Source organism: Saccopteryx leptura, chromosome 3, assembly GCF_036850995.1.
Source record: "Saccopteryx leptura isolate mSacLep1 chromosome 3, mSacLep1_pri_phased_curated, whole genome shotgun sequence".
Lineage (NCBI taxonomy): Eukaryota > Metazoa > Chordata > Mammalia > Chiroptera > Emballonuridae > Saccopteryx > Saccopteryx leptura.
The window spans coordinates 334847768-334875572 of NC_089505.1; the positions used below are offsets into that span (position 1 = coordinate 334847768).

At 42.1% G+C, this 27805-nt stretch overlaps 1 protein-coding gene across 6 annotated transcripts; it reads left to right on the forward strand.

Annotated features, from left to right (window-relative positions):
- The first annotated feature begins 561 nt into the window (after positions 1–561).
- ERICH5 (glutamate rich 5) lies at positions 562–27805 on the forward strand. 6 transcript variants are annotated; one of them, XM_066379191.1, is made up of 6 exons: positions 1265–1299; positions 4372–4556; positions 4922–4988; positions 21228–22202; positions 24909–26169; positions 26401–27805. In XM_066379191.1, exons 2-5 carry the CDS (start codon positions 4554–4556, stop codon positions 25013–25015), a joined length of 1152 nt encoding a protein of 383 aa, XP_066235288.1. In that variant the 5' UTR covers positions 1265–1299; positions 4372–4553; the 3' UTR covers positions 25016–26169; positions 26401–27805. The 6 variants fall into 6 exon arrangements, with proteins under 6 accessions (XP_066235291.1, XP_066235289.1, XP_066235292.1 ...); XM_066379194.1 differs by lacking the exons at positions 1265–1299; positions 4372–4556 and adding an exon at positions 562–808; XM_066379195.1 differs by lacking the exon at positions 4372–4556 and having other exon boundaries at positions 1242–1299; positions 4867–4988.

Sequence of the window (27805 nt, forward strand, 5' to 3'; positions counted from 1 at the left end):
AATGTCTGTGTGTTCCAGCCCAAACTGCATCCACCACCTGAAAATAATCATGAGGAAACATCAGACAAATCCAAACTGAGAAATGTTCTACGAAATAAATGGCCTATTCCCTTAAAAAATGTCAAGGTCATGAAAGACAAAGATTGAGGGAATGACTTCAGATTAAAGCAAGCTAAAGAGAGGTAACTGTGTAACAAATGTAATATGTGGTGCTGGGTTGGACAACTGATCAAAGTTGAATATATGGGCGCATAAATCAACGTTAAACTTCCTTGCGGTAACTGTTCTGCAGTTGTGAAAGATTAAGCCTGTCATCGCAAATCTAGTCTACCAATCAATAGCCACTGGCCACAATCTCCTCCTCTCTCCAGCTATTTAGCGATGATTCAGAGGATCCCTCCGCTCTTTCCCCGACGTCATTTCGATTCCTGCTGTCCTCTCTGCTTTTGCTACACTGTCCACCTTCTCTCCTAGCTCCTTGTCCTTTTCAGCCTGTTCGCTCTCGGCTTCCTGGCTCCTCGCACACCGAACGGCTCCCTTTCCACTCCAGGTGCGCACCCGCCGCCCTGCGCTCCGCTGTGCGCTTGCGCTCTGGCGCCGCGGGAGCCGGGCCGCGGGACTGGAAGAACTTCTGCGCTGTGGTGACTGTCGTGCGGGAACCAGGCTCCCGGGCAAATACCGCGTGGGCCTGGGACAGGTGGCTGCACTCGCCCACCAGACCGAACTCCTGTCCGCCGCGGCGGCGGCGCCACCATGGGCTGCTCCAGCAGCGCCCTCAAGGCCGGCGATAGCAGCAGGGTCCGCAGTGGTGAGTAGGAACACCAGCCCCACCCCTGCCCGGGCCTTGGGATTTTGGTCGGCTCGCTCCCCGGGGGTCCGAAGGGTGCGACTTGTGCCCCCCCCACCCCCCACCGGCCCAGCAGGGAGCGGGATTTTCTTTGAGGCAGGGAGTGGGACCCTGAGCGCAGTGCGACTGCTTTGCAATCTGGAATGGCGCTGCAGTGACCGGGGTGCGGCCATCCGCGTGCGCCTGGACGCGCGAGGCCCAGGGCCTGCGCTGTGCCCGCGGGCGTTACATCCCTAACAAGGCTGGGCTCCGCATTCTCTTAAACAGAAGAGTCTTTTCCTGTCCTTAACAATAGTTGCTTTTTAATATAAAAATACGAAACTTCAGTTTATGCAAAGGGGCAAATTCACTGGTCGTAAGGAGAGATGTGTGCCCATTTTCTACAGAGACCTCTGCTTTGCCCTCGCGTCAGCGTTTCAGCATTGGCAATGGCAAAGGTGAAGAAAGTACAGGTGGGTAGTCATTCCTCAAACAGGTCCCTGCACTTTTGACGAGGTCATATACATTTCCCCCTATCCTTGGCTTAAGTATTTCTTGACAAATACGCAAGTAATAAAAATGCCCATCACTGACTCTTATCAAGAAAGTTAAAAAGTATGGTTTATTTTGAGCATCAAGTAGGCAGTATAATAGCCAGGTGCTTGGCTAGGTGCTGGAGATGTAAGTGACTCTACTTTTGAAGTTGGGATGTGGAAGAGACAGACAATAAACAAGTTAGACAAATTATTAAGATAGTTTCTGACAGTGATAATGATAAGTGCTGTGAAAATAAAAGCAGATGAATGAAATAGAGAATGGCTGGGTTTTTACAGCTGACTCTCTTCTTAAATTTTGAATGGCGAACATTTTGGACAAAGCTCTGAAGGTTAAGCAAATTCCTTTAAGCTAGTTTACAGTCTTCTTCAAGACTAACTTTAGGGCCCTGGAGGGGTTGGTTAGAGTGTTTTCCCCATATGCCAAGATGGCCGGTTCCATCCCAGGGCAGGGCACATACAAGAGTCAACTAATGAATGCATAAATAAGTGGAACAATAAGTGTTTCTCTCTCTCTCTCTCTCTCTCTCCCTCTCTCCCTCTTCCTCGTTCTCTCTAAATTAATCAAAACAATTTTTTAAACACTAACTTCGGGGAAAATTTTATACGCTGACTAACTCCTTTTCACAATTCTTCTTTTAGCACCTCGTGTTATTCCAGTAACAGAAATATCTTTCTGATTTTGCAGTAGAGAGAGAAAGCACGGTTTTCATGAATGCTGTTTCAAAGCTCAAGACACTGAGTCCTACTCAGAAATGTTTTACTACAGTCCTCTTTGTGGTCTATAATAATTTCTTTCTAGCCTCTGCAGATAATAGAAAGCAATAAAAAAATTGAAATTAGGCAAAAAATAAATAAATAAAAGAGAGTCAAAACCCCTTTTGACTGATAACAATGTGTAAAGATGGAAAACCCATTCCTGATTGCATGGTGCTTGCTAGCTTTTCTGGGGTACGGAATTCTCTGTACCCCAAATATGTTCTCGAAAGGCCAGTGCAAGCAATAACTTCTTTGATGTTTCATGTTTTATTTTCTGAAGTCAGATTGATGGTGCATTCTGGTCCATGTTAAATCCTTGTTGATTTCAATGTGAAAATCAAGAAAAGCTTCAGGAAGATACACCATATTATTTTGGCTTCTCATATCCCCTGCCTTGTCCCAGGTGTCCGGGGAGTAGCATCCTGCTTTAAATCATGGAGCTTTAAATTCATCATTATAGATTTTTAAATTGATAAAAAAAACATGTATTTTTGGGAATGTTACTGTTGGGGAGGGGTAGAAATATCTAATAGATGGAATGGGGTTTTTAATTCTCTCATAAAATAGTGAATGATCTCTTTTAAAAAATTTACTAATATGAATAACCATACACATAAGTCACACACACTCTTTCAATATTTATTCATGCTTTTGTTGCTGTTCTAAGTTTATACGGGTTTTATTTGAAAGAAATGCTAAAACGCCTGACAAACAGTTTTAGTGCATAGAAAATTAATTAATACACCACATAAATTGCTCAACACATATATTGAATCAACCAACAAATGTTTTGCTTCTGAGCCTCAATCAGACAATACTGTCCTGTAACTGGATACTATTGTATGTTCATCACCACTTCTCCTCCATGATATTGGAGGTCAGATAAATAATTCATTCCTGTTTCTGCAGCTGACTACTTCTTTATATAAAATCCCAAGTTTGTAGGTGCTGTTAGATAAAAACCAGTCCAAGTTTATTAAATGTCCTGTACATACTTGTACTCACTGTACCACCCAGTGCCTAACAATGCTTGGTACACACCTGGTGAATGCAGTACTTTATGTAATCCTTACAATAATGTGATGACGAAGTATTATGACTTCCCCATTTTACATATAAGAGCAAATAAATAATTTGTCTAAGGTTATGGGGCTCCTTAAGAGTCAGAGCTGGGCTTTGAATTCAGGTACTCTGATTCCAGAGTGGACCTATTCCTCCTTAAACCAGCTTATGATAATTAGATTTAAATCTGTTTTTTGCCTCAAATCACTCTAGATCTCCACTAGAGGTGTGGTTATCCATGATGCAAACAACAAAAGAAATACAAATAATAGAGTATTTATATAATACTCTATAATAGAGTATTTATTATAATCCCTAAATTAGATATATATTATAATAAAAATATAAATGTAATACTATGATACATAGATGAATAAATAATATAAATATGTTATAATAAAATATAACTTCCAAGTTTAACTAGGAATATTTGGAGGACATTTAACCATAGAGATATTTTAAGTAGAGTGCATAGCTGTAGAGAAACTTCCAGTGCCTTCCCATAGAGATACAGATAATCTTTATATCATAAGAGATTCTTTTAAATTCACAGTGTCAACCTTAGAACCTCATTGGTTAAAGCTAAAATGCATTAAGTAGCCATGTAGACTGGATTTGTGTTGACAGTTCTGCCTAACAACCTTCTGTTACTGGCTTAAGAATTGTTTGTTATACATGATGCAGTATTAGTCTATCAGTAAAAGAATCATAAATAATGGGTTGAACTAGATTACCTACCTCTAAGATCTCTTATAGCTCTTAAATCTTGTAACACTAAAATGTGAAAGGACTGGTTAAGAAGCTGTTAGGATGAATAGGAAAACCCATTCACGGGGAGACATTTGTCTGACCCATCAGACCCTGAATACCACTGAGCTTTCTATCACCTCCAAACACCACTGATTGGGGAAAGAGGTGGAGAATGGCCTCTGGTTATAAATGGTTGATTACCCAGTGCTCCTCAAAGTATGGACCAGTACTCACACCGATTTTTACTGAATGCCCTAAGATGTGTGAGGAAAGAGGATTTTCCCCCCCCCACAAAGAACAGACAGATTGAGTTTGGAATTTCTTTTGGAACCGAGCTATGAATATTGAGGCAATTTCTGTTCTTTTTAGTGCCATCAGTAGCTGATGGAATCGAACAGAAAGGTTTTGTTGGCTTTACAGACTTGAATGGACCTGACGGTGTCTAGAACTTTGGCATCTGAACCCTCCTGCCAGTGCTACCAGCCCCTGCTTACATGGATAACTCTCTCTTAAACTCTTCTCTAAATCAAATGCTCTCCATTTGTGGCAGACTTCTTCCTGAGATTTTACCGCTTAAGCACCAGCATGGAGAAAATAAATAAATGGTAATTATTGACAAATTCATTGCTAGGTTAATGTGTACATTTCTTCTGACAGCTAGTCATTTGTTTGTTCTAGCCGGAACTCTCACTAGCTGCTTGGAGTCCCTGCTGCCTAGGCAATGGGATGAGGCTTGACTTGCACACAGTTAGGTCAATTGTTCTTTGTACTGTGGCGATACCTTCAGTCTTCAACCAGTATTTCCGCATTGAAATGTATTGTCCTAAGTAGACAAACATTTTGTGTGTGTGTGTGGGGGGGGGGGGGGTTTAATTGAATAACAAACATCATTAACACTAAAATGAATTTTTACAGGCTTTTCTTGCAAACCAGTATTATACAAATGGGATTTCTTTCTTTTTAACGCTAGAAGTCTCTGGACTGCATCTTGTATGTCTTTGTGTCCCCTCTTGAGCCTGGCATCCAGGGAATGTTTGGTAAGTCTTTGCGGTAGGACTGGTTATCATGTGTAGCTAATTAAAATGAAATATAAGAACTGCATACATGGCTCAAAAAATTGGAAACCTTTGAAAAATGCATGCAGTGAAAATCATACCTCCTACTTCTGATCTCACCCAAGGGCAAAATTATTTTAGGTTTTTGTGGTTTTTTTGTATATTCTTTCAAAGTTTCTTTATACATTGTAAATATTATTCTCTTTCCCATCTTTATTCATAAAATGTAGTATATTATAAACACTATTCTTCACCTTGTTTTTTTCACCTGTCAATATGGAGATCTTTCTATATTGATATATAGAGAACTTCCTTCTCCTTTTTTTACACTTGCTTAGTAATACATTGTGTGATTCATTTAACCTGGCCCCTATGGAGGGGCATTTATTTTCAGTCTTTTCCTGTTGCAAATGGCTGCAAATGAATTCCTTCATATATACATCATTTTGAATGTGTGCAAGTGTAACTGTAGGACCGTTTTCCAGAAGTGACATTGTTAAGTCAAAGGGTATGTTTATTTATAACTTTGATAAATAACTGCCTAAATACCTTCCATAAGGGTTTTACCAGTTTACACTCTTAGCAACAATACAATAAGTCTTTTTCTAAAATTGAGGCCTTTGATGCCGCAGCATAAAAACATGAGCATGAGGCCCTGGCTGGTTTGCTCAGTGGATAGAGCATTGACCCGGCATGCAGATGTCCCAGTTTCGATCCCCGGTCAGGACACACATGAGAAGCGACCATCTGCTTCTCTTTCCCTCCTTCTCCCCTTTCTTTCTTCCCCTCTTGAACCAGTGGCTCTGTTGGTTCCAGGGTCGGCCCTGGATGCTGAGGTTATTTTCAGCATCAGCCCCAGACTGGGGTTGCCGGTTGGATCCCAGTCAGGGAGCATGCAGGAGTCTGTCTCTCTATCTCCCTTCCTCTCACTTAAAGAACAAACAAACAAAAAAACATGGGCATGGAGCAGGAGTCAGGAGACAAGGTAAGAATACCCATTTGGTTCCAGGTACTTTAGTCCATGATCTTATTCAGTTCCTACAAGAGCCTTAGAAATAAAGGAAACATTAGTATAACCAAACACAGCTAGGAAACTGCAGCTTAGTGAGGATGAGTAACTTGCCCAAGGACTCAGAGCCAGTATCTCAATAGCTCCAGTTCCATCCGGGGTCTAGGTGAAGTTTGGCCTGCACTTGTCATGTTGTCCTACACATAGCAATGTAATCCATGTCTGTAAAGTGGGTGGGTGGGTGATGAATGGGTCAACAGAGATGGAGATTCAGGGGGGTGAGAGTACTACTTAGAAAAGCAGAGAGACAGTAGGAATTGGGAGCCACAGAATAATAATAATGGACGGTAACTTTGGCCATGATGTGCTCGGGAAGAGTGTTGGGGTGTTAAGAGGGTCTTCTAGTCGTACAGGAAAAGGCCAACATAACAAAACAAAGTTTCATTGTGTTCTGTTAAATGTAAGGCTGCCACATATCCCAGCTCCTGTGTAAAGTTTCACTCATGTTAATGTTTTACAACCTCAAGTTTAAAATAAAAACCCAAAACTTGTGAGAGTTACTGAAAGGCTCACCAAAACTGATAAAAAGCATCAAACTCAGCTAGGCTCAAATCCTGGCATGTACAAGTGTGAGTACTAGTAGGTGCTGATTGATTTTTAAAAAAATCAAAATACCAAACTAAAGCTCTCCAAGTGAGTGTTAATGTCTGGAAAATACCATAATGACCTCAGAAGCATCTTACTGTCCTGGGCGGTTGCTATTATTCTCTTCCTTGAACCTGGGAATTGCCATCAGCGTGTCAGAGCTTTGCTCTTTCAGGATGAGGATGGAAAATACCACGTTGTTTTTAACAGCTAAAGTTCCGTGGGCATCGTGCTTCACCAAGGCAGGTGAAATAAGCCGTGCAGTGCTAGTCCGCACAGAAACAAGGGGTGGTCATCAGGACTCGGCGGAGAAGAGAAGGGGCATCCTGTGTCACAGGAGCAAATTCAACTGACACCACTTTCTTTCCCACGGACAAGCCCAAGAGGCTTTGGGGTTTGGGGTCCCCAGAATAACCGGGCTGGGCTGGGGACTGGATGGCTGTAGCTTCACAGCTAGGAGGGATGGATGACCCTTGTTTCTCAACAGTCCCTTTGGCCTCTCCTCTAGTCTGGCTTCTCTAATCACACACAAGACTATAAGGCCTGGTCTTTATTCATACCAACACCTCTTGTTATTTAAATCTGTATGTTTTAACTTGCATTGGGGTAAGCACATCAGATTAGACCAGTTTAGATAAATGAAGTTCCCTAATGTACATTAAGTAGGAAAGTCAAGATGCAAGATCAGGAAACATCACTAGACAACATAATTACATCTATCTGCTTTCCAGGTCACCAACAGTAATATTTATATACAAGAGTTCTGTGGCCATGATAATATATATTAATTAATATATATAATATATAATTAATTAATTTAGTGAGAGGAGGGAGGTAGAGAGACAAACTCCTACATGCGCCCTGACCAGGATCCACCGCCCACTAAGGGGTGATGTTCTGCCCATCTGGGGCCATTGTTCTATTGCTCAATCCAGCCATGCTGCAGGAAGGGAAGAGAGACAGGGAGAGAGAAAAGGTAGAGGGTGATGGGTGGAGAAGCAGATGGTCACTTCTTCTGTGTGCCCTGACCTGGAATCGAACCCGGAACATTCACACACGGGGCTGATGCTCTACCACTGAGCCAATGGCCAGGGCTGACAGTATAATTCAAAGTGGACATCAAAATAGCATCAATTAACGTCACCTAAGGTAGATAAATATAAAAAGAACTTGAGCTTATGGGCCACAAGTTGAAATAGCTCATGCCAAGAGGTTGCTCAGCAAACTTTCTGTCTGACCTGAGCCCCAGCCTCTCCTGGCTTCTTTGTAGCCCTTCCAGATGCCTTCCCCCAGGGTGCCCTCAGCCCCCGCCCCTGAAATGCTCCTCCCTTGCCAGTGATTGACCTGCCTCCTCTCCAGTGAAAGAAAAGTCCTTGCAATTTACTTCTTTCCCCTAATGTCATAAGGATGGACCATCAAATCAACTGTTTTCTTTGTCTATCAATTGACTGCTCCCTTCACCAGGATAGTCATTTGGGGACAATACTTTTTCTTTTTTTTCTTTTTTTTTTTTTGTATTTTCTGAAGTGGAAATGGGGAGGCAGTCAGACAGACTCCCGCATGCACCCCACCGGATGGGATCCACCCGGCACGCCCACCAGGGGGCGATGCTCTACCCATCTGGGGCATTGCTCTGTTGCAACCAGAGCCATTCTAGCGTCGGAGGCAAAGGCCATGGAGCCATCCTCAGCGCCCGGGCCAACTTTGCTCCAATGGAGCCTTGGCTGCAGGAGGGGAAGAGAGACAGAGAGGAAGGAGAGGGGGAGGGGTGGAGAAGCAGATGGGTGCTTCTCCTGTGTGCCCTGGCCGGGAATCAAACCTGGGACTCCTGCACGCCAGGCCAACGCTCTACCACTGAGCAAACCGGCCAGGGCGGGAACAATACTTTTTCAAGTCTGTAATATATTAGATTTTACATTCAGTGAAAAGCCCCTTTCTGTTCTTTTCAGCAGCTTGCCTTTAAAATCCTAAAGGGTCCCTGCAGGAGGAGAGCACCCCACACTTTGCAGACTGCCCTGATTCATCTATCAGTATCCTCTCAGTCTTGCCCAGCTAATGCTACTGTAGTTTATTTATGGTGACCGAACTATATTTGTCCTTTGCTATGTGTATCACAGCTTCCCAGCCTATGAGAATAGGTCACAGTGTGCCAGCGTTTCTCCTGTGTCTAGAGCAGCCAAGCAGGGTCTGGGCAGCTCCAGGTGCAGCTTCCTCCCTCCCCCAGTGTGCTGTGCAAGTGTTGTGCTCTGTGTGCCACGACCCGCTGGGATAGGCATTCCAACTGCTCTATTGTTTTCACGAGAAGGTTATCGAACTGAACGTAACAGCTGCTTTCAGCAAGGACCTCTATTTAAGTGTCCTGTTGAAACTATCCTCCTAGCTTCTTTCTCTTCTTTCATCACTTATCTTTGATAACAATAAGGAACTCTTCCTTCCTTTCTTTTTTTTTTATTTTTTTTTTATTTATTTTTTTTTTTTTCATTTTTTCTGAAGCTGGAAACAGGGAGAGACAGTCAGACAGACTCCCGCATGCGCCCGACCGGGATCCACCCGGCACGCCCACCAGGGGCGACGCTCTGCCCACCAGGGGGCGATGCTCTGCCCATCCTGGGCGTCGCCATGTTGCGACCAGAGCCACTCTAGCGCCTGGGGCAGAGGCCACAGAGCCATCCCCAGCACCCGGGCCATCTTTGCTCCAGTGGAGCCTCGGCTGCGGGAGGGGAAGAGAGAGACAGAGAGGGAAAGCGCGGCGGAGGGGTGGAGAAGCAAATGGGCGCTTCTCCTGTGTGCCCTGGCCGGGAATCGAACCCGGGTCCTCCGCACGCTAGGCCGACGCTCTACCGCTGAGCTTCCTTCCTTTCTTTAGTTGATTTTTTGGGGCCTGTGCTTACCCTTCCATTTTCCTAAGATTGATAGGAACCACATGGTTTCCTTTGGCAAATTTCCTTTCGCTTTGAGAGGCTGTGATTACCTGTACACTTCAAATGTGTGTGTATGTATGTGTGTGTAAGAGAGAGAGAGTGAGAGAGAACACACGCGTCCCCGAGAGAGAATTTCAACATACTGACAGTTTAGAGCGCTGATTAAGAATGTGGGTCGTCTAATCCTTGTGGATTTCCTCCTCTTTAATAATAACTGTTTTAACTCTGCCATATCCTCATTTGTCCATGACTTTCCATTCTCCCCATCACTTTATTCAGTGAAACTATGAAATACAGCCCTGATGGCGAACCTTTTTATAAAAACCGCCTACTTTTGCAGTGCTGGTCAACCTGGTCCCTCCCACTCACTAGTGGGCGTTCCAACTTTCATGGTGGGCGGTAGCGGAGCAACCAAATGGCGCCATGATTTGCCCACCAAGAAAGCTGGAACGCCCACTAGTGGGTGGGAGGGACCAGGTTGACCAGCATTGCAAAAGTGGGCGGTTTTTATAAAAAGGTTCGCCATCACGGAAATACAGCATCTTTTGCAAAGGAAAAAAAATGAATAATGTGGATCTGAAGTAGACTGACTAGGTTCAGATCTTGGTTCAGGATAATTTATTTATTAGTTGTGACTTTGAGCCACTCAACCTCTTTATGGCTCAGTGACTTCATCTGCAAAATAGGATTAACAGTAGTTCCTATTTCATAGAGTTGTTCTGAGGAATAAATGAGTTAATACAGATAATGCACCTTGAATGTAGCCCAAATATTGCCTAGAACAGGGACTGGCAAACTGGCATACTGGCCAAATCCAGCCTGCCACCTATTTTAGTAAATAAAGTTTACTGGAACACAAACATGCCTATTCATTTATATTTGTCCATGGCTGCTTCCTTACCATGAGGACAGAGTTGAGTAGTTGTAACAGTGACACTATACTCAGCAAAGCTGAAAATATTTACTATATGTCCCTTTACAGGAAAAATTTGCAGACCCTTGGCTTAGAATATTTTCTAGTCCTCAATAAAATTATTTGTCATTAATATTAATTTTAGTAAATTCCTTTTTTCTTTATTTCTTTCCCAAGATTTGGTTTTTTTGTCAAGACCAATTTCTAGATCTCTAAATTTGTTGATTTCCTGACTTTTTATTTTTAGTAAGTTTGTTAAAGAAAAGGGATAATTAAAAATATTGTCAGTAATAGCAGTGGTAGGAAAATATTAAGAAATCATAAAAGTGGTATGTGAGCCCTGGCCAGTGGTGCAGTGGATAGAGTGTTGTCCTGGAGTGTGAAGACTGCTGGTTTGATCCTGGGGTTGCTGGCTCAATCCTGAGGGCACTGGCTTGACCAGAGGTTGTGGTTGGAGGCCCAGTCAGGACACACATGAGAAGCAATCAATGGGTGCACAACGAAGTGGAACAACAAATTGATGCTTCTCTCTCTCTCTCTTTCTCTCTCTCTCTACCTCTCTCTCTCTCTCTCCTCCGTTTCCCCTCTCTCCCCTCCCCTGCCCCTCTCTAAAAAAAAGTGGTATTAGAATGAGAATGGCCAAAGTTTATGAAACAGTTTTTCTAAGACTACAACATCTTGTATTGCTAGGTTATTTACTCTTGTTCATTGCTATTATATATATGTGAGATATATATATATATATAATTTTATTTATATATTTATTTTAAAATACTTTTAGATTTACAGAAAAATTATGAAGCTAGTACAGAGAGTTCCCATATACCCTATACCCACTTTTCCTTATTATTAACACCTTACATTAGTAGTTTATGTTTGGCACAATTAATGAACCAATACTGATACATTATTATTAACCAAAGTCCATACTTTATTCAGATTTCCTTAGTTTTTCTCTAATGTTATGTCTGTTCCAGAATTCCATCTAGAACACCACATTACATTTAGTTGTTATGTCTTCCTATATTCCTCTTGACTATGACATTTTCTTACATTTATTTTTTTATGATCTTGACAGTTTAGAGGAGTAGTGGTCAGGCATTTTGTAAACTTTTGGGATTAGGATTTTTTTGATGTTTTTCTAATGGTGTGATGGGGGTAATGGATTTTGGAGAGGAAGACCACAGAGGTAAAGTGCCCTTCTCATTGCATCATATCAAGGGGACCTGTTCTCAACATGACTCATCACTGCCTCCTAAACTTGTCTAATAACTCCTTTTGGAGCTTCTGACACTTGAAGAAGGTTAAGAGTCAATGTATGTTTTATACTGTAATCTTTTGAAATTTCCCAGTTGAATGATTTTCATGATTCTTGGTCAAACTTGCTTCTTTGTAGATTGACACTTTTTCTTTTCTTTTTAAGTTTATTATTTTTTTATTATTAAGTGAGAGGCAGGGAGGGAGAGAGACTCCCGCATGAGACCTGACCAAGATCTACCCTGCAAACCCACTAGAGGGCGATGCTCTTCCCATCTGGGGCCATTGCTCCGTTGCTTGGCTACTGAGCTATTTTAGTGCCTGAGGTGAAGCCATAGGGCCATCCATAGTGCCTGGGGCCAATTTGCTCAAATGAACCATGGCTGCTGGAGGGGGCGGGGAGAGAAAAGAGGGAAGGGGGGATGAAGAAGCAGATAGTAGCTTCTCCTGTGTGCCCTGACTGGGAATTGAACCTGGGACTTCCGCATGCGGGTCTGACACTCTACCGCTGAGCCAACTAGTCAGGGCCAACGCTTTTTCTTATGCTCTGCTTTATGAAGAAAAAAGCTCGTTCAATTCAGTTTTTAATTGGCTGTGCCAGAAGTCCAGTGCTAGTCTCACAGTGCATAGGCCTCTGAGAGGAAGACTTTTGCTTTGTTACAAGTGGCTTTTCATCCTTGGCCTTGGAAAGAAAATCCCCCATTTCCCTTAATGTGATCTGCACTGTATACGGATCCCTAAACCCGAGAGAGAAGCTGCAGCAGTCAGCAGAAAGACCTGGGCTCACAATGCTGCTTGGTCTGCCCACCTCTTTCTGGTACCGGGGGCTTTCAGGGTGCACTGACACCAGACTTGAGGCCCAAATGTCTGATATGACTATAACTACTCTGTTGCAAAATGTATTCCACTCCAGCCATGGATTTGCTACCTGCTGCTGGGAATGCTCCATTCATAAGCACAGACACGGGCTCTTGGCCACAAGCCTCTGTACACTGCACCCTGACTGAATCAGGCACATTAATCCCAGCAGCTAAGCTGGGAAAACAGCCACCTCACTTCAATGTAGCACTTGCTCGTAGTTCTCAGAGAGCAAAGTACTGCAAGTACTTAATTCCAGAAGAGAAATTAGAAGACTTCTTTTTTGTGAACTAGTCCAGGTGAAGGCTCAGCAAACCCAGCCATGGGTGAAATGATGGAAGTCAGACAAAACTCTCACTCTCCAGCGTGGAGCTCACTTAGACCAGCTCAGGTTCTTGATTCATTGTGAAATCAATATACTCATCACGGTGCTGACCGTGGAGTACTGGCATGAGGACGGTGATCACACCAGATGTTTGATGACAGGCAGCAGTGCCTGTGGAGAATAAGGGACAGCCACACCCAGGAGTTCTGTGTGTTCGTCATCCACTTTTGTCTCCCCTAACTAGCTCCTTTATGCCTTTTCTTGATGACCGCAGAGTGCTGCCGTACATAACCTAACCACCTGTGGATCTTGTTAAGATACAGGTTCTGGTTCAGTGGATCTGTGGTGGGGCCTGTGAGTCAGCATTATAGCAACAACAGCACAACTACCAGCTAATGCCGATGGTGTAGATTCTGGGGCCACAATTTGTCTTAAAACACCTAAATCTTCAAAGTAAAATCACATTCCTTTGGGCGTAAATCTAGCTGTGCGCCCCTCCTAGATAAAGGTTCTTAATCTTTCTGTGCCATATTTGCTCAACTGGATAATGGGGATAATTCAGGTATATCTGAGAGATATTATAGGTTTGATTTCAGACCACTAGTGAGAGTCACACAAATTATTTGGTTTCCCAGTACATATAGAAGTTATGTTTACACTATTATACTGTAGTCTGTTTAGTGTGCAATACTCTATAGGAGTTTTTTGGCTGACGATTTCATACTTCCATTACATAAGTTCATCTCTCGTCAAAATGTGAAGATCTTGTTAACATCTATCAACTAGCAGAATGCACGTTTGGGATTAGCATTTGTACTATGGCTCACAACGACAGTGTTTTTACATACTTTGATGAGGGAAAGGGGCAAAAATATGTAGAGTAGCACCACCATTAGCTCCACAAATGTTTGTTGGATGGATGGATAAAATAATAGAATGGAACTGAGGAGAAAGCTAAATAAAGAAATCAGAAGGAAGAAGAGTGGGCTCTTCCCTTGGAGCTGACTCATGCTGCCCCTCTGGGGTCCCAAAGCTCAAAAGCTACAAAAACTTAGAAATAGTGACAACAAGGGAAATTACCAAGATCCCCCCTTTCTCACTGATTCTCTAGAAAACCCCAAAGATAGGCCAGTGAGGTCTCTGGGATCCTGATATGCCATACGCATGGGATAGGAACTACTGACCTTGAGTTTTTTTCCTTGCTGAGTCAAAACTTTTTATTTCTGATTAGGGCAATGAACTGAGTTGAAAAGCTTCCACCATAATGTGAATTCCAGGTATGTTAGCTCTAGTTCTAATCCTTCCTGTAATGCTGCCTCGTATTTAATTTCTTTGTGTGCCTATCAAAACGGTGCTTGCAACCGGGTTTCTGTTAGTTCAGCTGTCACAACAAATTTGTGCATGGATCAACTTACAGCAAAATCAAGAGAGATAATGAGCACCAAAGGATTAGGCCCAAAGCGGTGTATGATTTGATAAAATGTAGGGTTCAGAAAACAGACACTTCTTTAAACAACTTTGGATGTGGAAACAATGCATCTGTCTGCAATATTTATTACATAATAATACAGATTAGGCATAGGATGTCTGCTTTTGTGGGCAAAAGAGCTCACTGTCCTTCCAGTTAGAGTGCTAGAAGAAATGATGTAGTACCTTCTACCTCAAGGAGGTATGTCAGGGGTTCACAAAACCATAGGGACAGAGCCTGTGGAGACCCTTGGGTAAGAGGTAATGTGTAGGTACCAAGTTGGGCTTAATGAGGGAAGTAGCTCTTTAAACTTCCCTGCTGACAGTAAACTCTAGGTGGCAGAGACCAGATTTTCCTTGTTAATCGCTGTAACCCCTGTGCTCAGCCCAGAGCTTTCATGCAGATGCCACTTGATGAATGTTTGATGACTAAAATGAAATCAAAGTCAATAATGAAGCATATTTATTTATTTTTTTATTTATTGAAAAAGCTCTCTCTCGCCTGACCAGGTGGTGGATAGAGCATTGGACTGGGATGCAGAGGACCCAGGTTTGAGACCCTGAGCTAGCCAGTTTGAGCACAGGTTCATCTGGTTTGAGCAAAGCTCACCAGCTTGAGCCCAAGGTCGCTGGCTTGAGCAAGGGGTTACTTGGTCTGCTGTAGCCCCACAGTTGAGGCACATATGAGAAAGCAGTCAATGAACAACTAAAGTGCTGCAATGAAAAATTGATGCTTCTCATGTCTCTCCCTTTCTGTCTGTCTGTCCCTATCTATCCTTCTCTCTGAGTCTGTCAAAAAAAAAAAAAAAAAGGCTCTCAGTGGCCTTTATTCATGCCAGTCAAGTCCAGTCAAATTATGGCTGATGTTATCTATTAACAGTCATGTTTATCTATTAACAATCATTGTAACAACAGAATTTTATAGGCCAACTTTGACAACTTTATAGTGTTTAAGTGACTTTTTATTGAAGTCCTTTAATGTCATAGTTCATTCTGTCTGTTGCAAAGTTAGCTATAATTTATTGACAGGCCACTGCTAAGCCACAAAGGACCTTTGTGAGATTAGAAAAAGAAGCCCTGTCTACTTCTAACACGTGGCCTTGCAGGTGCACACAGGCTGGAGTTCAGCTCCCCCTCACCCCTGCAGCAGGAAACCCGGGTGCAGTGAGAAAGCTGCTTGGCCATCAGGCCCGCCCTGTTTACTGAGAACCTTCTCACATCACACACCTTGCTGGGTAACACACATTATCACCTCGGTCAATTCTCCTAACAAGCCTGAAAGGCACACATAATGTCCTCATTTTGCAGAGGAGAAAACTGAGGGCCAGAGAGGTTAGGGACTTGTCTAGATAGCACAGTTAAGGAAATGATGGAATCAGGATTCACACCCAACATCAGAAGAGTCTGGGATGCCCTGCTCCGGCTGAAGAGGAGAGAGGTCGAACACGTCCAAAAATTGTACTTCTCTCAGTAGCTGGGGATAAAAACATTCCAAAGAATATGAAATCTGGTTCTGAAAGGAAATGTCAGTGGTGATTGTAGACTTTATTGTTGTGTTCTTGAGAGATGGTTGGAAACAATCATTGTTTCTAACCTTTTCATTTATTTACTCTGATGATTTTTTCTTTTCTGAATAGGCTCAGAGAAAGGTACCAGTATTCGAAAAAATGGAATTACCTTACTTTTCTGTCTCTCCACCACAATCTCTTCCTTGCTAGGGCTATTATATGACATATAAGACTAGTGATGGCCACCACTGATTGTCACTTGGTGGGTGCCACTCACTGCGCTAGTGCTGTCCAGGTGTTACGTCGTGTAATCCTCACAACAGCTCTGCTGATACTCTCCCCCTCTCCAGGTGATAAAACTTAGGCACAAGGAGGCTTAGTAAGACTAGTAACTGGAGGAGCCAGGATTCAAACCCATAAGTATCATTTTCAAGGTCATAAGCTCTCTGTCCTCCCTGTTATAGCAGATTGCTTTCCTCTATCACATAGGAAAAAAGAACTTTTAAGCATTCAGCTAGGAAATCTTACATCCAAAATACATTTATTTCAAATTCAGTTAGAGTGCAGTTAATCAATATAAATACAAAGTGAATGTGTCACTACACTTTTAGCATTTTATCTTAATTTTTTGTGATCGTTTGAAAGATGTTTTAGCTACTGTGGCCTACCCCAGAAAAAATATTAGAGAGAGTGATATTCTTTTGTAATATTTCCCATCTTGGTTGACTATTTTCAGGTTGTGTTATAAAAATATTATGTTAAGAACGTTTGCCTACGTCAAATATACCATTAAGATTAGGGAGCTTGACCTGTGGTGACACGGTGGATAGAGCACCAACGGAATGCTGAGGCCACCTGTGGGAAGCCCTGGGCTCGTCCAGTCAAGGCACATATAAGAAGCAGCGTTGATGCTTCCTGCTCCTCCTTTGCACCTTTATTTCTCTTTCCTCTCTTTTTCTTTTCTTTTCTTTTTCTTTTTTTTTTTCTGAAGCTGGAAACGGGGAGAGACAGTCAGACAGACTCCCGCATGCGCCCGACCGGGATCCACCCGGCACGCCCACCATGGGCGAAGCTCTGCCCACCAGGGGGGCGTTGCTCTGCCGCGACCAGAGCCACTCTAGTGCCTGGGGCAGAGGCCAAGGAGCCATCCCCAGCGCCCGGGCCATCTTTGCTCCAATGGAGCCTTGGCTGCGGGAGGGGAAGAGAGAGTCAGAGAGAAGGAAGGGGGGGGGTGGAGAAGCAAATGGGCGCTTCTCCTATGTGCCCTGGTCGGGAATCAAAGCCGGATCCCCCGCACGCCAGGCCAACGCTCTACCGCTGAGCCAACCGGCCAGGGCTCCTCTCTTTTTCTTAAAAACAAAGCAAAACAATCTTTGAGAAGAAAGAGAAAAAAGTCTGACCTGTGATGGCACAGTGGATAAAGCATCAACCAGGTGACACTGAGGTTGCTGGTTCAAAACCCCGGGCTTACCCGGTCAAGGCACATACAAAAAGCAACTACTATGAGTTGATGCTTCCTGCTTCTCCCCAACCCCCCACTCTCTTTCTCTCTCCTCTCTAAATAATAATAAAAAATATTTAGGGAAAGTACATAAGGATGAAAACTGACATTGTGATCATGGGTGTAAATGTTCTAGTTATGATAAAAAATTGATAGACCCCTTAGATCAACATTTGTGGACTCCTAAGACAACATTTTTGGATAATAAATTTTCACAAAGCTTTTGCTTTGGAGGAGAACTTGACTTAGACTGATAGCATAATATCTTTTCCAAAATATAAAATTACGTGGGTAGGATTTAGGTGTGTCCACATATATTTCCCCTGAATGCTTTCTGCTCTAGAAGAATGATGCCTTTAGAATACACCCAGAGGCTCTAGCCTGTTGGCTCAGTGGTTAGAGTGTTGGCCCCACATGCAGACATCCCGGGTTCAATTCCCGGTCAGGGCACACATGAGAAGCAACCATCTGCTTCTCTTCCCCTCCCTCTCCCCCTCTCTCTCTCTTCCCCTCTTGTACCCAGTGGCTTGATTGGTTCTAGCATCAGCCCAGGTCGTTGAAGATAGCTCAGTTGGTCTGAGCATCATCCCCAGACTGGAGTTGCTGGGTGGTTACTGGTTGGGGTGCATGTTGGAGTCTGTTTGCCTATTTCTCCTCCTTTCACTTAAAAAAAGAAGAAGAACTCACCTAAAGTTGGAATGACTGGATTTAACTGACAGTACTAATCACTATAATAGCTATTTTACCAGAAAATATAGTCTGGCAGATGCCTGTGATTAGTTTACTTACATACTTCTCTGTTAATTCCCTAAGGCAGTCATCACCAGAACATTCTTTTGTGTGATATATAAATGAATTATCTTGTCATAATTTCTGTATATACCTGAGAAATCCCTTTGGTTAAGTTACCTCGCATGCTATTAATTTGAAGGCTTCATTCATGATGAGGGCAGAGGGGAGCTGAAGGGCAGTCCTCCTTTCAGTTCTGTCATGTGGACCCCTGGGGCCCGCAGCCTGCTGCTGGCATCTCAAACTCCTTCTTTTCTTTTCTTTTTTTTTTTTCATTTTCCCGAAGCTGGAAATGGGGAGGCAGTCAGACAGACTCCGCATGCGCCCGACTGGGATCCACCCTGCATGCCCACCAGGGGGCGATGCTCTGCCCCTCTGGGGCGTCGCTCTGTTGCATCCAGAGCCATTCTAGTGCCTGAGGCAGAGGCCACAGAGCATCCCCAGTGCCCGGGCCATCTTTGCTCCAATGGAGCCTCGGCTGCGGGAGGAGAAGAGAGAGACAGAGAGGAAGGAGAGGGGGAGGGTTGGAGAAGCAGATGGGCGCTTCTCCTGTGTGCCCTGGCCGGAAATTGAACCCGGGACTCCTGCACGCCAGGCTGACGCTCTACCGCTGAGCCAACCGGCCAAGGCCTCAAACTCCTTCTTAAACCTGCTTCTCCAGCCCCAGGCTCTGGTTCCTCTCCAGACTGGAAGAGGGTAGGAAATGACTTTGTATGAAAAAATGTATTAAAGAGAGAAACAATTAGCAGTGAGTTGAATTAAAAACAAAAAAAAAATTTACACAAAATAATAGCTTACTATATGGCTCCAAGCAGGCATTTTTGTTATATGTCCATATAACAATATAGATATAACCCAAGGTACAAATAATTACTATTGTATTTTTTATTATTATTTTTATTTTAAATGAGAGGAGGAGAGATAGACAGACTCCTGCATGCTCCTTGACTGGGATCCACTCAGCAACCCCTCTCTGGGGCCAATGCTCTGCCCATCTTGGGCTAATGCTTGCAAATGAGCCATTTTTAGTCTCTGAGGTGGGAGCTCCATGAAGCCATCCCCAGCCCTTGGAGCCAACATGCTCGACCATCACTGCGGGAGGGGAAGATGGAGAGAGAGAAGGGGGAGGAGAGGAGACACAGATGGTCACTTCTCCTGTGTGCACTGACAAGGAATCAAATCCAGGACTTCCGCTCTACCACTGAGCAAACCAGCTAGGACCATAATTACTATTTTAAATAATTACTAGTATTCAGTTAGTGAATTAAAAGGAAATGTGAATATGTATGGGAGAGGGTGGGGGTTGACGGAGGAAGGAATAAAAGGAGCTGTTTTTATTTTCCATCGTGGAAGTTAATTGAAATGCCCCAACTGAAAAACCATGAAATAGCTATTCACTGAGAGATACGGAAAAGAGTTTCCCTCCGAAATAGCTAGAGGAGTGAAAATATTTGCCACTAGAGAAGGGGAAATCAAAGACGAGATCTAGTATTAGTTGTATATCTTAACTTTAGATAAGCAGACAATTTTTAATAGATGGATGTATAGCTGGGGTATGGGGTAACTTAGGGAAAAAATTAAAAAAGTAAAACTATCACCTGACCTGTGGTGGCACAGTGAGTAAAGCGCTGACCTGGAATGCTGAGGTCACTGGTTCAAAACCCCAGGTTTGCCCGATCAAGGCGCATATGAGTTGATGCTTCCGGCTTCTTCCCCTGCCTCCTTCCCCCTCTTTCTCTCTTCTCTCTAAAATCAATAAATAAAATCTTTAAAAAAAGAAAAGATAAACTATCTTTGGAAAAATGTATAGAAGAAGAAATATATCATCTGGAGGCCCATTTTCTCCCTCCATTTGTGATGTGACTTCCCTCCTCACTCCCTTTCAGCTGTATATAAAATTGATAGCTGATTGAGCTCTTAATTGCACAGAAGAGCTTGTGCTAATAAACTCGTTATAGGCACTGTTTAATTTGATCAACCCAACTGTGAGTGCTGGTTTTTTTACTTATATATTATATATCATAATTCTTTTTTTATTTTAGCATATGGTCTTCTTAACCATATTTTTTTTGATGGCATAGTAATATTTTATCTAGCAGAATATTTGTTTTCCCCCAATTGTTAGACTTTTGTTTTCCAGCATTTGCTCTTTTAAAGAATACAGAGATGATATACTTTTCCTCAAAGCATTTTCTTGATATTTATGCTTTTAGGATAAATTTCCAGAAGTAGAATCACTGGGTCAAAGAATACAAACATGTTGCCACACTGACTTTTGCATTCATTGTGTAATGTGAGGTGATGGCTCATACAACTCTGAGACAGGTAGGAGAAGCAGATTACTGCCCGTCTACAGACCTGCTCGTTGGGAACTAAGTGCCCGGGTCACACAGCTGGAGGAAGAGCCATAATAAAAATGCATGTTTTCCAACTCTCCCTTGATTTCTCTTCCCACTATGCCCCGAAAATGAAATGAAACTCAGGCTGAACTGAACGTACCACCTTCCTTCCCAGACATCTTAGTCTTTACCTAGTGGGACTTCTCTGTCATGGGGCCTCTTCCTTCCACTGAAGGTCATTTTACTTTAGGAGGAAAGTGAGACGGTTCCAGCAGCCAAAGGCTCACACATGGTGAAATCTTCAACTAAGTCTAAGGAGGAAGAAAGGTGGAACAGGGACAAGAACATGACAAAACAAAGTGACTAAATTAGAATATGGGGCAGGAGCCTTGAGATGATGCATAAGGAGCAAATGGGAAAAAAAAACCCCTGTGATTTTGGAGGACTGTAATGTTTAAGATGAGGTATTTGAGCTGAAGACAGTAAAGAGATTTGAATTAGGGGGTGTTAGGATCATGGTATGGCCTTTCTGTTCTCATTTGTATCGTGGACTATCTTAAACTGTAAATCTACTTTTTGAAAGCAATGTAGTTTCTCAAGATACATACCAAATAATAGTGTGTATTTTCTTTTTCTTCTCCAAATAAATGACCAAAAAGTAACTTCAAATATGTATTTTTCAACCACAGACGAAAGTGAGTCCTGCTTTGTTCAACCCAAACCACGTTCGCTGGGAAGAGAACCTACTATTTATGACAAGGAAAAGGAAAGCCTTCCTCCAGGAGAGAAGCTCAAGATTCCAGCGGTGTCCACAACCAATGGTGTGAAGTCCCTTCATGAGCAGCCCCTCGCCAAGGATGCTGCAGACCCACCAGGATCCGCAGAGAAGACTCAGCCTCTACAGGGACCCAAGGAGTCTGGGCCTCTTCTTCAAGGTGGCAAAGATGATAATCCAGAAGCAGAAGAACAGAAAGATCTGGAAGCAGTGACAGAGGTCCAGCCTTTAGAGGGAAATGCCGAGACTGAACCTTTAGGAACAGAAGCCAAGCATCAGCCTTTGAGGACAGCAGTAGAGAGGGACTCTCTCGGAGTGGGCGGAGATGCTGAGATTCCACAGACTGCCAGAAAGATGAACCCTCTAAGAATGGCTGAAAAAATTCCACCTCTGGAAGCAGGGAGAGAGCCACAACCTCAAGAAGCAATGGGAAAGCCCCAACTCCTAGAAACAGTTCCCCCCGAGACCGAATCTCCAGAAATATTGGAAGGAAGTCAGCTGGTTAAAACAACTGATCAGCATCAACTTCAAGAAACGCTGGGAAGAGGTGAGCAGTCTCAGCTTCTAGAAGCAATGCCCAAAGAGGAAGGATTTCTGGAAACACCAGAAGGAAGTCAGTTATTGGAAACAGCAGAAAAGCAGCAACTTCAAGAAACATTTCCCAAAAAGAATGGATGTCTGGAAATACCGGACGGAAGCCAGCTTGTGGAAATGGCTGTAAAGAACGATTTGATTCATGAAAGTCCTGAAGGCCCAGGAAACATGGAGCAGAGTCAGCCTGAAGGAGTAATTGGAAGTGGGGAGCATCCAACAGGAATTCTAGAAACAGGGACCAACACGGAATTTGTCAGGAAAATTCACAGTAACAAGGAGAACCAACATATTGAGGGTAAGAATTATGTTGGTAAAGATTTAGGGTGTGTAGGTGGGCTCTGTAGGAGATTATCCCTAGGGGAGGAGGCTGACACATAGCCACTGAGGACTCTATTCCTGGTGGTTGAAGTTCATTTGACCCAAACCAAAGGCGGAAGCCATACCTGGAAAGCAGGCATTTGGTTTCCTAGCAAAATTTTCTAAAGCATAGTCTGTGTCCATAGTTTTCACCTAGAATTTCATCATTGAATGGAACCAAGTATTGAAGCAACATATTAAAATTTCTGAATTGTTCCAAGTTCACTCTTCATCAGGTCCCATGTATGATGTGAGGATCAAAGTAAAGATGACAGATGGTTTGTGGAGGAATTAACCTTCTAATGAAACAACATACAAATAATGGATCTGAGAGTATAATTTTCATCTTTGCCAGTCTTAGCCTTAAAAAATTACTGTTGCAGCCTGACCAGGCAGTGGCACAGTGGATAGAGTATTGAACTGGGATGCAGAGGACCCAAGTTCGAAACCCTGAGGTTGCTGGCTTTAGCGTGGGCTCATCTGGCTTGAATGTGGGATCATAGACAAGACCCCATGGTCGCTGGCTTAAGCTCAAGGTCGCTGACTTGAGCAACGGGTCACTAGCTCTGCTCCCCAGTCAAGGCACATATGAGAAAGCAATCAATGAACAACTAAGACTAAAAAGCTGCAACAAAGAATAGATGCTTCTCATCTCTCTCCCTTGTCTGTCTGTCCCTATCTGTCCCTCTCTCTTTCTCTCTCTCTCTGTCTCTCTCTCTCTGTCTCTGTCACACACACACACAATTACTCAATTGTTGCAGGCTGACAACTGTCGAGGGTGGGGACTGGGTGAGAAGGGTGGAGGGACTGAGCAAAAAATGGGGAAAAAGAGAGAAAAACTCATGGACACAGACAAACTGTGTGGTGATTGCTGGAGGGAGGAGAAGTCGGGGATGTAGAGGAGGGTAGAGGGGGGATGAATGGTGATGGAAGGAGACTTGACTTGGGGTGGTGAATACACAGCACACTGTACAGATGATGTGTTGTATAATTGGGCACCTGAAGCCTGTATAATTCTGTTAACCAGTGTCACCCCAATAAATTCAATAAGGGAAAAAAATGATCAGTTTGCCCCTGTCTGCCTATGGATTGGGGCAAATGTATTGTCTTGGCATGTATTATTTTTAAAATGTACTTTGCCAGAGTAAAAACAAATGGTATTTATACTATTCTTTATTGGACTTATTAATAAGGTTTCTTCTAGGGCATGATTTACATTTTGACAAATTTTAGCTTTACATTATAATTAAGTAAAGCACTTATTGATCTGTTTCTTCTTTCATTTATTAACTGCAGTTTTTGTGGGCTTAATCACATGCTAGGTGCCAGGGTGCAAAAGGAGTAAGAGATAGCTCCTATTCTTGAGGGGGTCACAGTCTAGTGGGAAGAAGGCAGAATTTAAGAAAATTACCCCAGTCTACTGAGGTAAGCACTCAATGAAATATGTAAAAGTACTCTGGGAATAACAAGGGAGAAGCAAGGAAAGCGTATCTTTGATAGACTAGGGTTGGCAAACTCAAGTCTCTAGGGCAGGGGTCAGAAACCTATGGCTCACGAGCCACATGTGACTCTTTTGATGGCTGCATCTGGCTTGCAGACAAATCTTTAATAAAAAAATAATAACATTAAAAATATAAAACATTCTAGCCTGACCAGGCAGTGGCGCAGTGGATAGAGCATTGGACTGAGTTGCTGAGGACCCAGGTTCGAGACCCCAAGGTCGCCAGCTTGAGCATGGGTTCATATGGTTTGAGCAAAAGCTCACCAGCTTGGACCCAAGGTCGCTGGCTCCAGCAAGGGGTTACTCGGTCTGCTGAAGGGCCGTGGTCAAGGCACATATGAGAAAGCAATCAATGAACAACTAAGGTGTCACAATGCGCAACAAAAGACTAATGATTGATGCTTCTCATCTCTCCATTCCTGTCTGTCTGTCCCTGTCTATCCCTCTCTCTGACTCTCTCTCTGTCTCTGTAAAAAAAAAAAATATATATATATATATATATATATTTTATATATTTATAAATATATAAACATTTATATATATATAAACATTCTCATGTATTACAATCCATTCATTTCTTACCGCCCATGTTAATGGTTGCGGGTGGCTGGAGCCAATCACAGCTATCCTCCAGGACAACACCCAATTTTTATTGGATAATGCATAACGTATACGGGTCAGTCGTTGTATGGCTCTCACAGATTAAAATATGTGGCGTTCATGGCTCTCTCAGCCAAAAAGGTTCCCTACCCCTGCCCTAGGGCCTAGCATAATGACAGTGAGTGAAGTGAGGGGCGCATGGAATGTCATGTGGAGCCAAGGGGCACTTGGTGAACAGGAGTATGGTCCTATCAAAAGATGCAGGTACTACTTGACTCCACCCATAAGCGTGGAGGCCACTGTTGTGCAAACTGACTTCTTAGGGAGACAGATTTGCATTGGGGCCTCCAGATTCAGAAGCATTGGCACTGGAATTCAGAGGATCTGAGAGAACCAGGGTGATCACCTTTCTTGAAACCACCAGAAAAGCTCATTGTTTAGATCTAAAGATTAAGAGCTGTCTCCACTGGAAAACCAGCTGGGGTACTTTATTAAACCAACTGAATATGCGTCTCTTAATATCTCTTTTGGTTACTTTTCCAGGTGAGACAGGAGAAAAGGTTGAAACAGAGACGGAGAAAGTAAGTGAAGGAGCTGAAACAAAAGAAGAAGAAACAGGAGAGGCTGTGGATCTTTCAGCAGCCACTTAGATAGGAACGGTGATGAAGGGCGAACCAACACGGTATGTTAGAGTAGAGACAGAAAAATGTAGTGAGACTTGTGGTTACAGGCATTTTCTTTCAAGATCTATGTGTTTTATAAAAGGAATATGGTTATCATGTTCTTGATTATGTTCTTCCATAAAACTGCTAAGTTGCAAAGTTTTCTTAGCTACTTAGAATATACACTTAAAATGACAATAGCCAGAGCCAATAACAACTAGGGTTTATGATAATTTAAGTACAATATTTGAGGGTGCTTTCTTCATTGTGGCAATGGGTCCATTCAGTATAGAAAATGAGACCCTAAAATGAAAATATAAACCTTTAGGTATAGGTGGCTGGAGGAGGGAGTTAGCAAATTTTAGGGAGTTCAGGATAATAAAGTCACAGTTATAATTATTATACTATGGAATAAGAATGAACAATAAAATGCTGCAAACTATACCTAGGGTGTCTTTCTTAGCACTGAATTTACACTGGTAGAAACCATAGAAAGTATGTCATCTAATTACCTTAAGTCTATCTAATTCTGTAGAGCCTTATTATTCAAACTCCGGTGCTGTTGTAAGATTAGGTGTTTTCACAATGAAAGGCTACACATTTTCCATGTGCCACTTTAAATCAGCTGTTGATTTTACACTGACGTGAGGTGTTTTCATTGGTGACCCTTTTGACTGACATTAAAGGTATTTTAAACTAATTAACTTTTAAATGTATTTCAAAGGCAACAAACAGTAAAAATTAAAACCTAGGTTTGTTGTCCCTGTGGAGTTAGTCCTTCGGCCTAATTTTTTTAGATTACTTTGATTTAATATTAGGCTTTAGAGGTGCAAAGGAGCTAAGAATTCGATATTTAAAAACTATTTATAATGTTTCATTAATGTTAAATGATGCACCATAATAGAAAAGCACTTTTCAAGAATTTTTCCAAAGTTGCCAAGGGATTTGGTAAATGATTATATGTAAATCATAATAATCTTGCCCTCCATTAAGTGCCTTATATTTTTTAATATCGGGATAGAATTATATTCTGGAAAATTTTGGTTTCTTTGTCTTATTTGTAAATATATATTTTTAAGATAATTGCTCAGATGAATTAACTAGACTCTTACTTTAGCTTTTACATTAAAATTACTACTGAGGCCTGACCTGTGGTGGCGCAGTGGATAAAGCATCGACCTGGAAATGCTGAGGTCGCCGGTTCGAAACCCTGGGCTTGCCTGGTCAAGGCACATATGGGAGTTGATGCTTCCAGCTCCTCCCCCCTTCTCTCTCTCTGTCTCTTCTCTCTCTTTCTCTCTCTGTCTCTCCCTCTCCTCTCTAAAATGAATAAATAAAAAATTAAAAAAAAATAAAATAAAATTACTACTGAGATGACTTGTAATTAATTTTAAGAATATAGGATATAGTCAGAATTGTCCTCTTTATTCATTTTAATATCAGTTTATGTTTCCGACTTTAAAGAGTTGAGGTAGCCAACAAGAGAAATTACTTGAGCAGGTGAAGTCGTTCTTTCTGCTAAGGAAAGAAACTGGATTGTGATTTCATTGAGAGTGAAGACTGTTTAATGTATCTTTGTAGTCAGGCATTAGTTTCTCTACTTTAATAGGCCATAATAGACGCTTGATAAATATTTGTTGGCTCAATAAATGAATAATAAATACCAAGGGTTCTCATTTACATTAATTCATTTTAAAAGAATATATTTAAAATATGCAAATATGCATTTGGGTAATGCTAACATTTTCCTGCTGAGGCTGCACAAGCTCAGTACAAGCTATGTATTTGGTGTAGCTGTAAGTAGAGCAGTATTTTTCAGTTAGAAAGTTATAGAAATCAGAACTGATAGAATATCTTTCAAGCTACATGTTGTAGTAATCCAAAGGTGTTTTTCCTGACCAAAAAGTATTTTAATATAAATATCTAGTAAGTAGAAAATGTCAGAGCTTAGTATAAAATATGAATGATCACCTTAAAAAGTGGAATTATACTTTTATCAAGTACTGGAATAATAGGATTTATTTACCTAATAGGCATAAAGGTCTATTATCTGTTGTGTGGATTTTTTTCTAATATCTATCATATGTTAAAGATCTATTCAGAATTTGTCACTGAAAGAACCCTTTCTCAAAAACATTAATACATAATTGTAATATAAGTTTCCAAATTTTTTATTAATCCCATTATTTTCCATTAATAACTAAAATCACTGTCAGAAAAATTTGTCTAAAATTATGATACCTTTTATACTTTTGTCTTTGGCCTTTAACGTGGTTACTAACACCTTTTTAGAAACTGTTCTTATTCTTTTAGCTAATATTATTTTTATTCAAAACTTATAAAGAAAATTAGCCTGGCCCTGGCTGGATAGCTCAGTTGGTTAGTGCATTGTCCTGAAGTCCAAAGGTTGCTAGTTCGATCCCCAGTTAGGGCACATACAGGAATAGATTAATGTGCCTGTCTCTTTCTCTCTCTCTCTCTAAAATCAATAAAATAAACATTTAAGAAAAGAAAAGAAAAAAGAAAATTAGCTTGACCTGTGGTAGTACAAAGGATAAAGCCCTGACCTAGAATACTGAGGTCGCCTGTTCGAAACCTCAGGCTTGCCTGGTTAAGGCCCATAAGAGAAGCAACTATGAGTTGATGCTTCTTGCTCCTCCTCCACTTTCTCTCTCCTCTTTCTAAACAGAAAAAAAACTTATAAAGAAAATTAAAAATTTTCATATTTGAATTTTCCAAAATTGAAATATTTCATTTAAATAATGTTATTAATTTTTT

Excerpts from the sequence above, each read along its gene's own strand:
- ERICH5 (XM_066379189.1), top strand. The coding sequence starts at position 1,276 with ATGGCAAAGGTGAAGAAAGTACAG. Across the intron at positions 1,300-4,921 it reads CAAAGGTGAAGAAAGTACAG|AAGTCTCTGGACTGCATCTT; the intron begins GTGGGTAGTCAT and ends TTTTAACGCTAG. Across the intron at positions 4,989-21,227 it reads TGGCATCCAGGGAATGTTTG|ACGAAAGTGAGTCCTGCTTT; the intron begins GTAAGTCTTTGC and ends TTTCAACCACAG.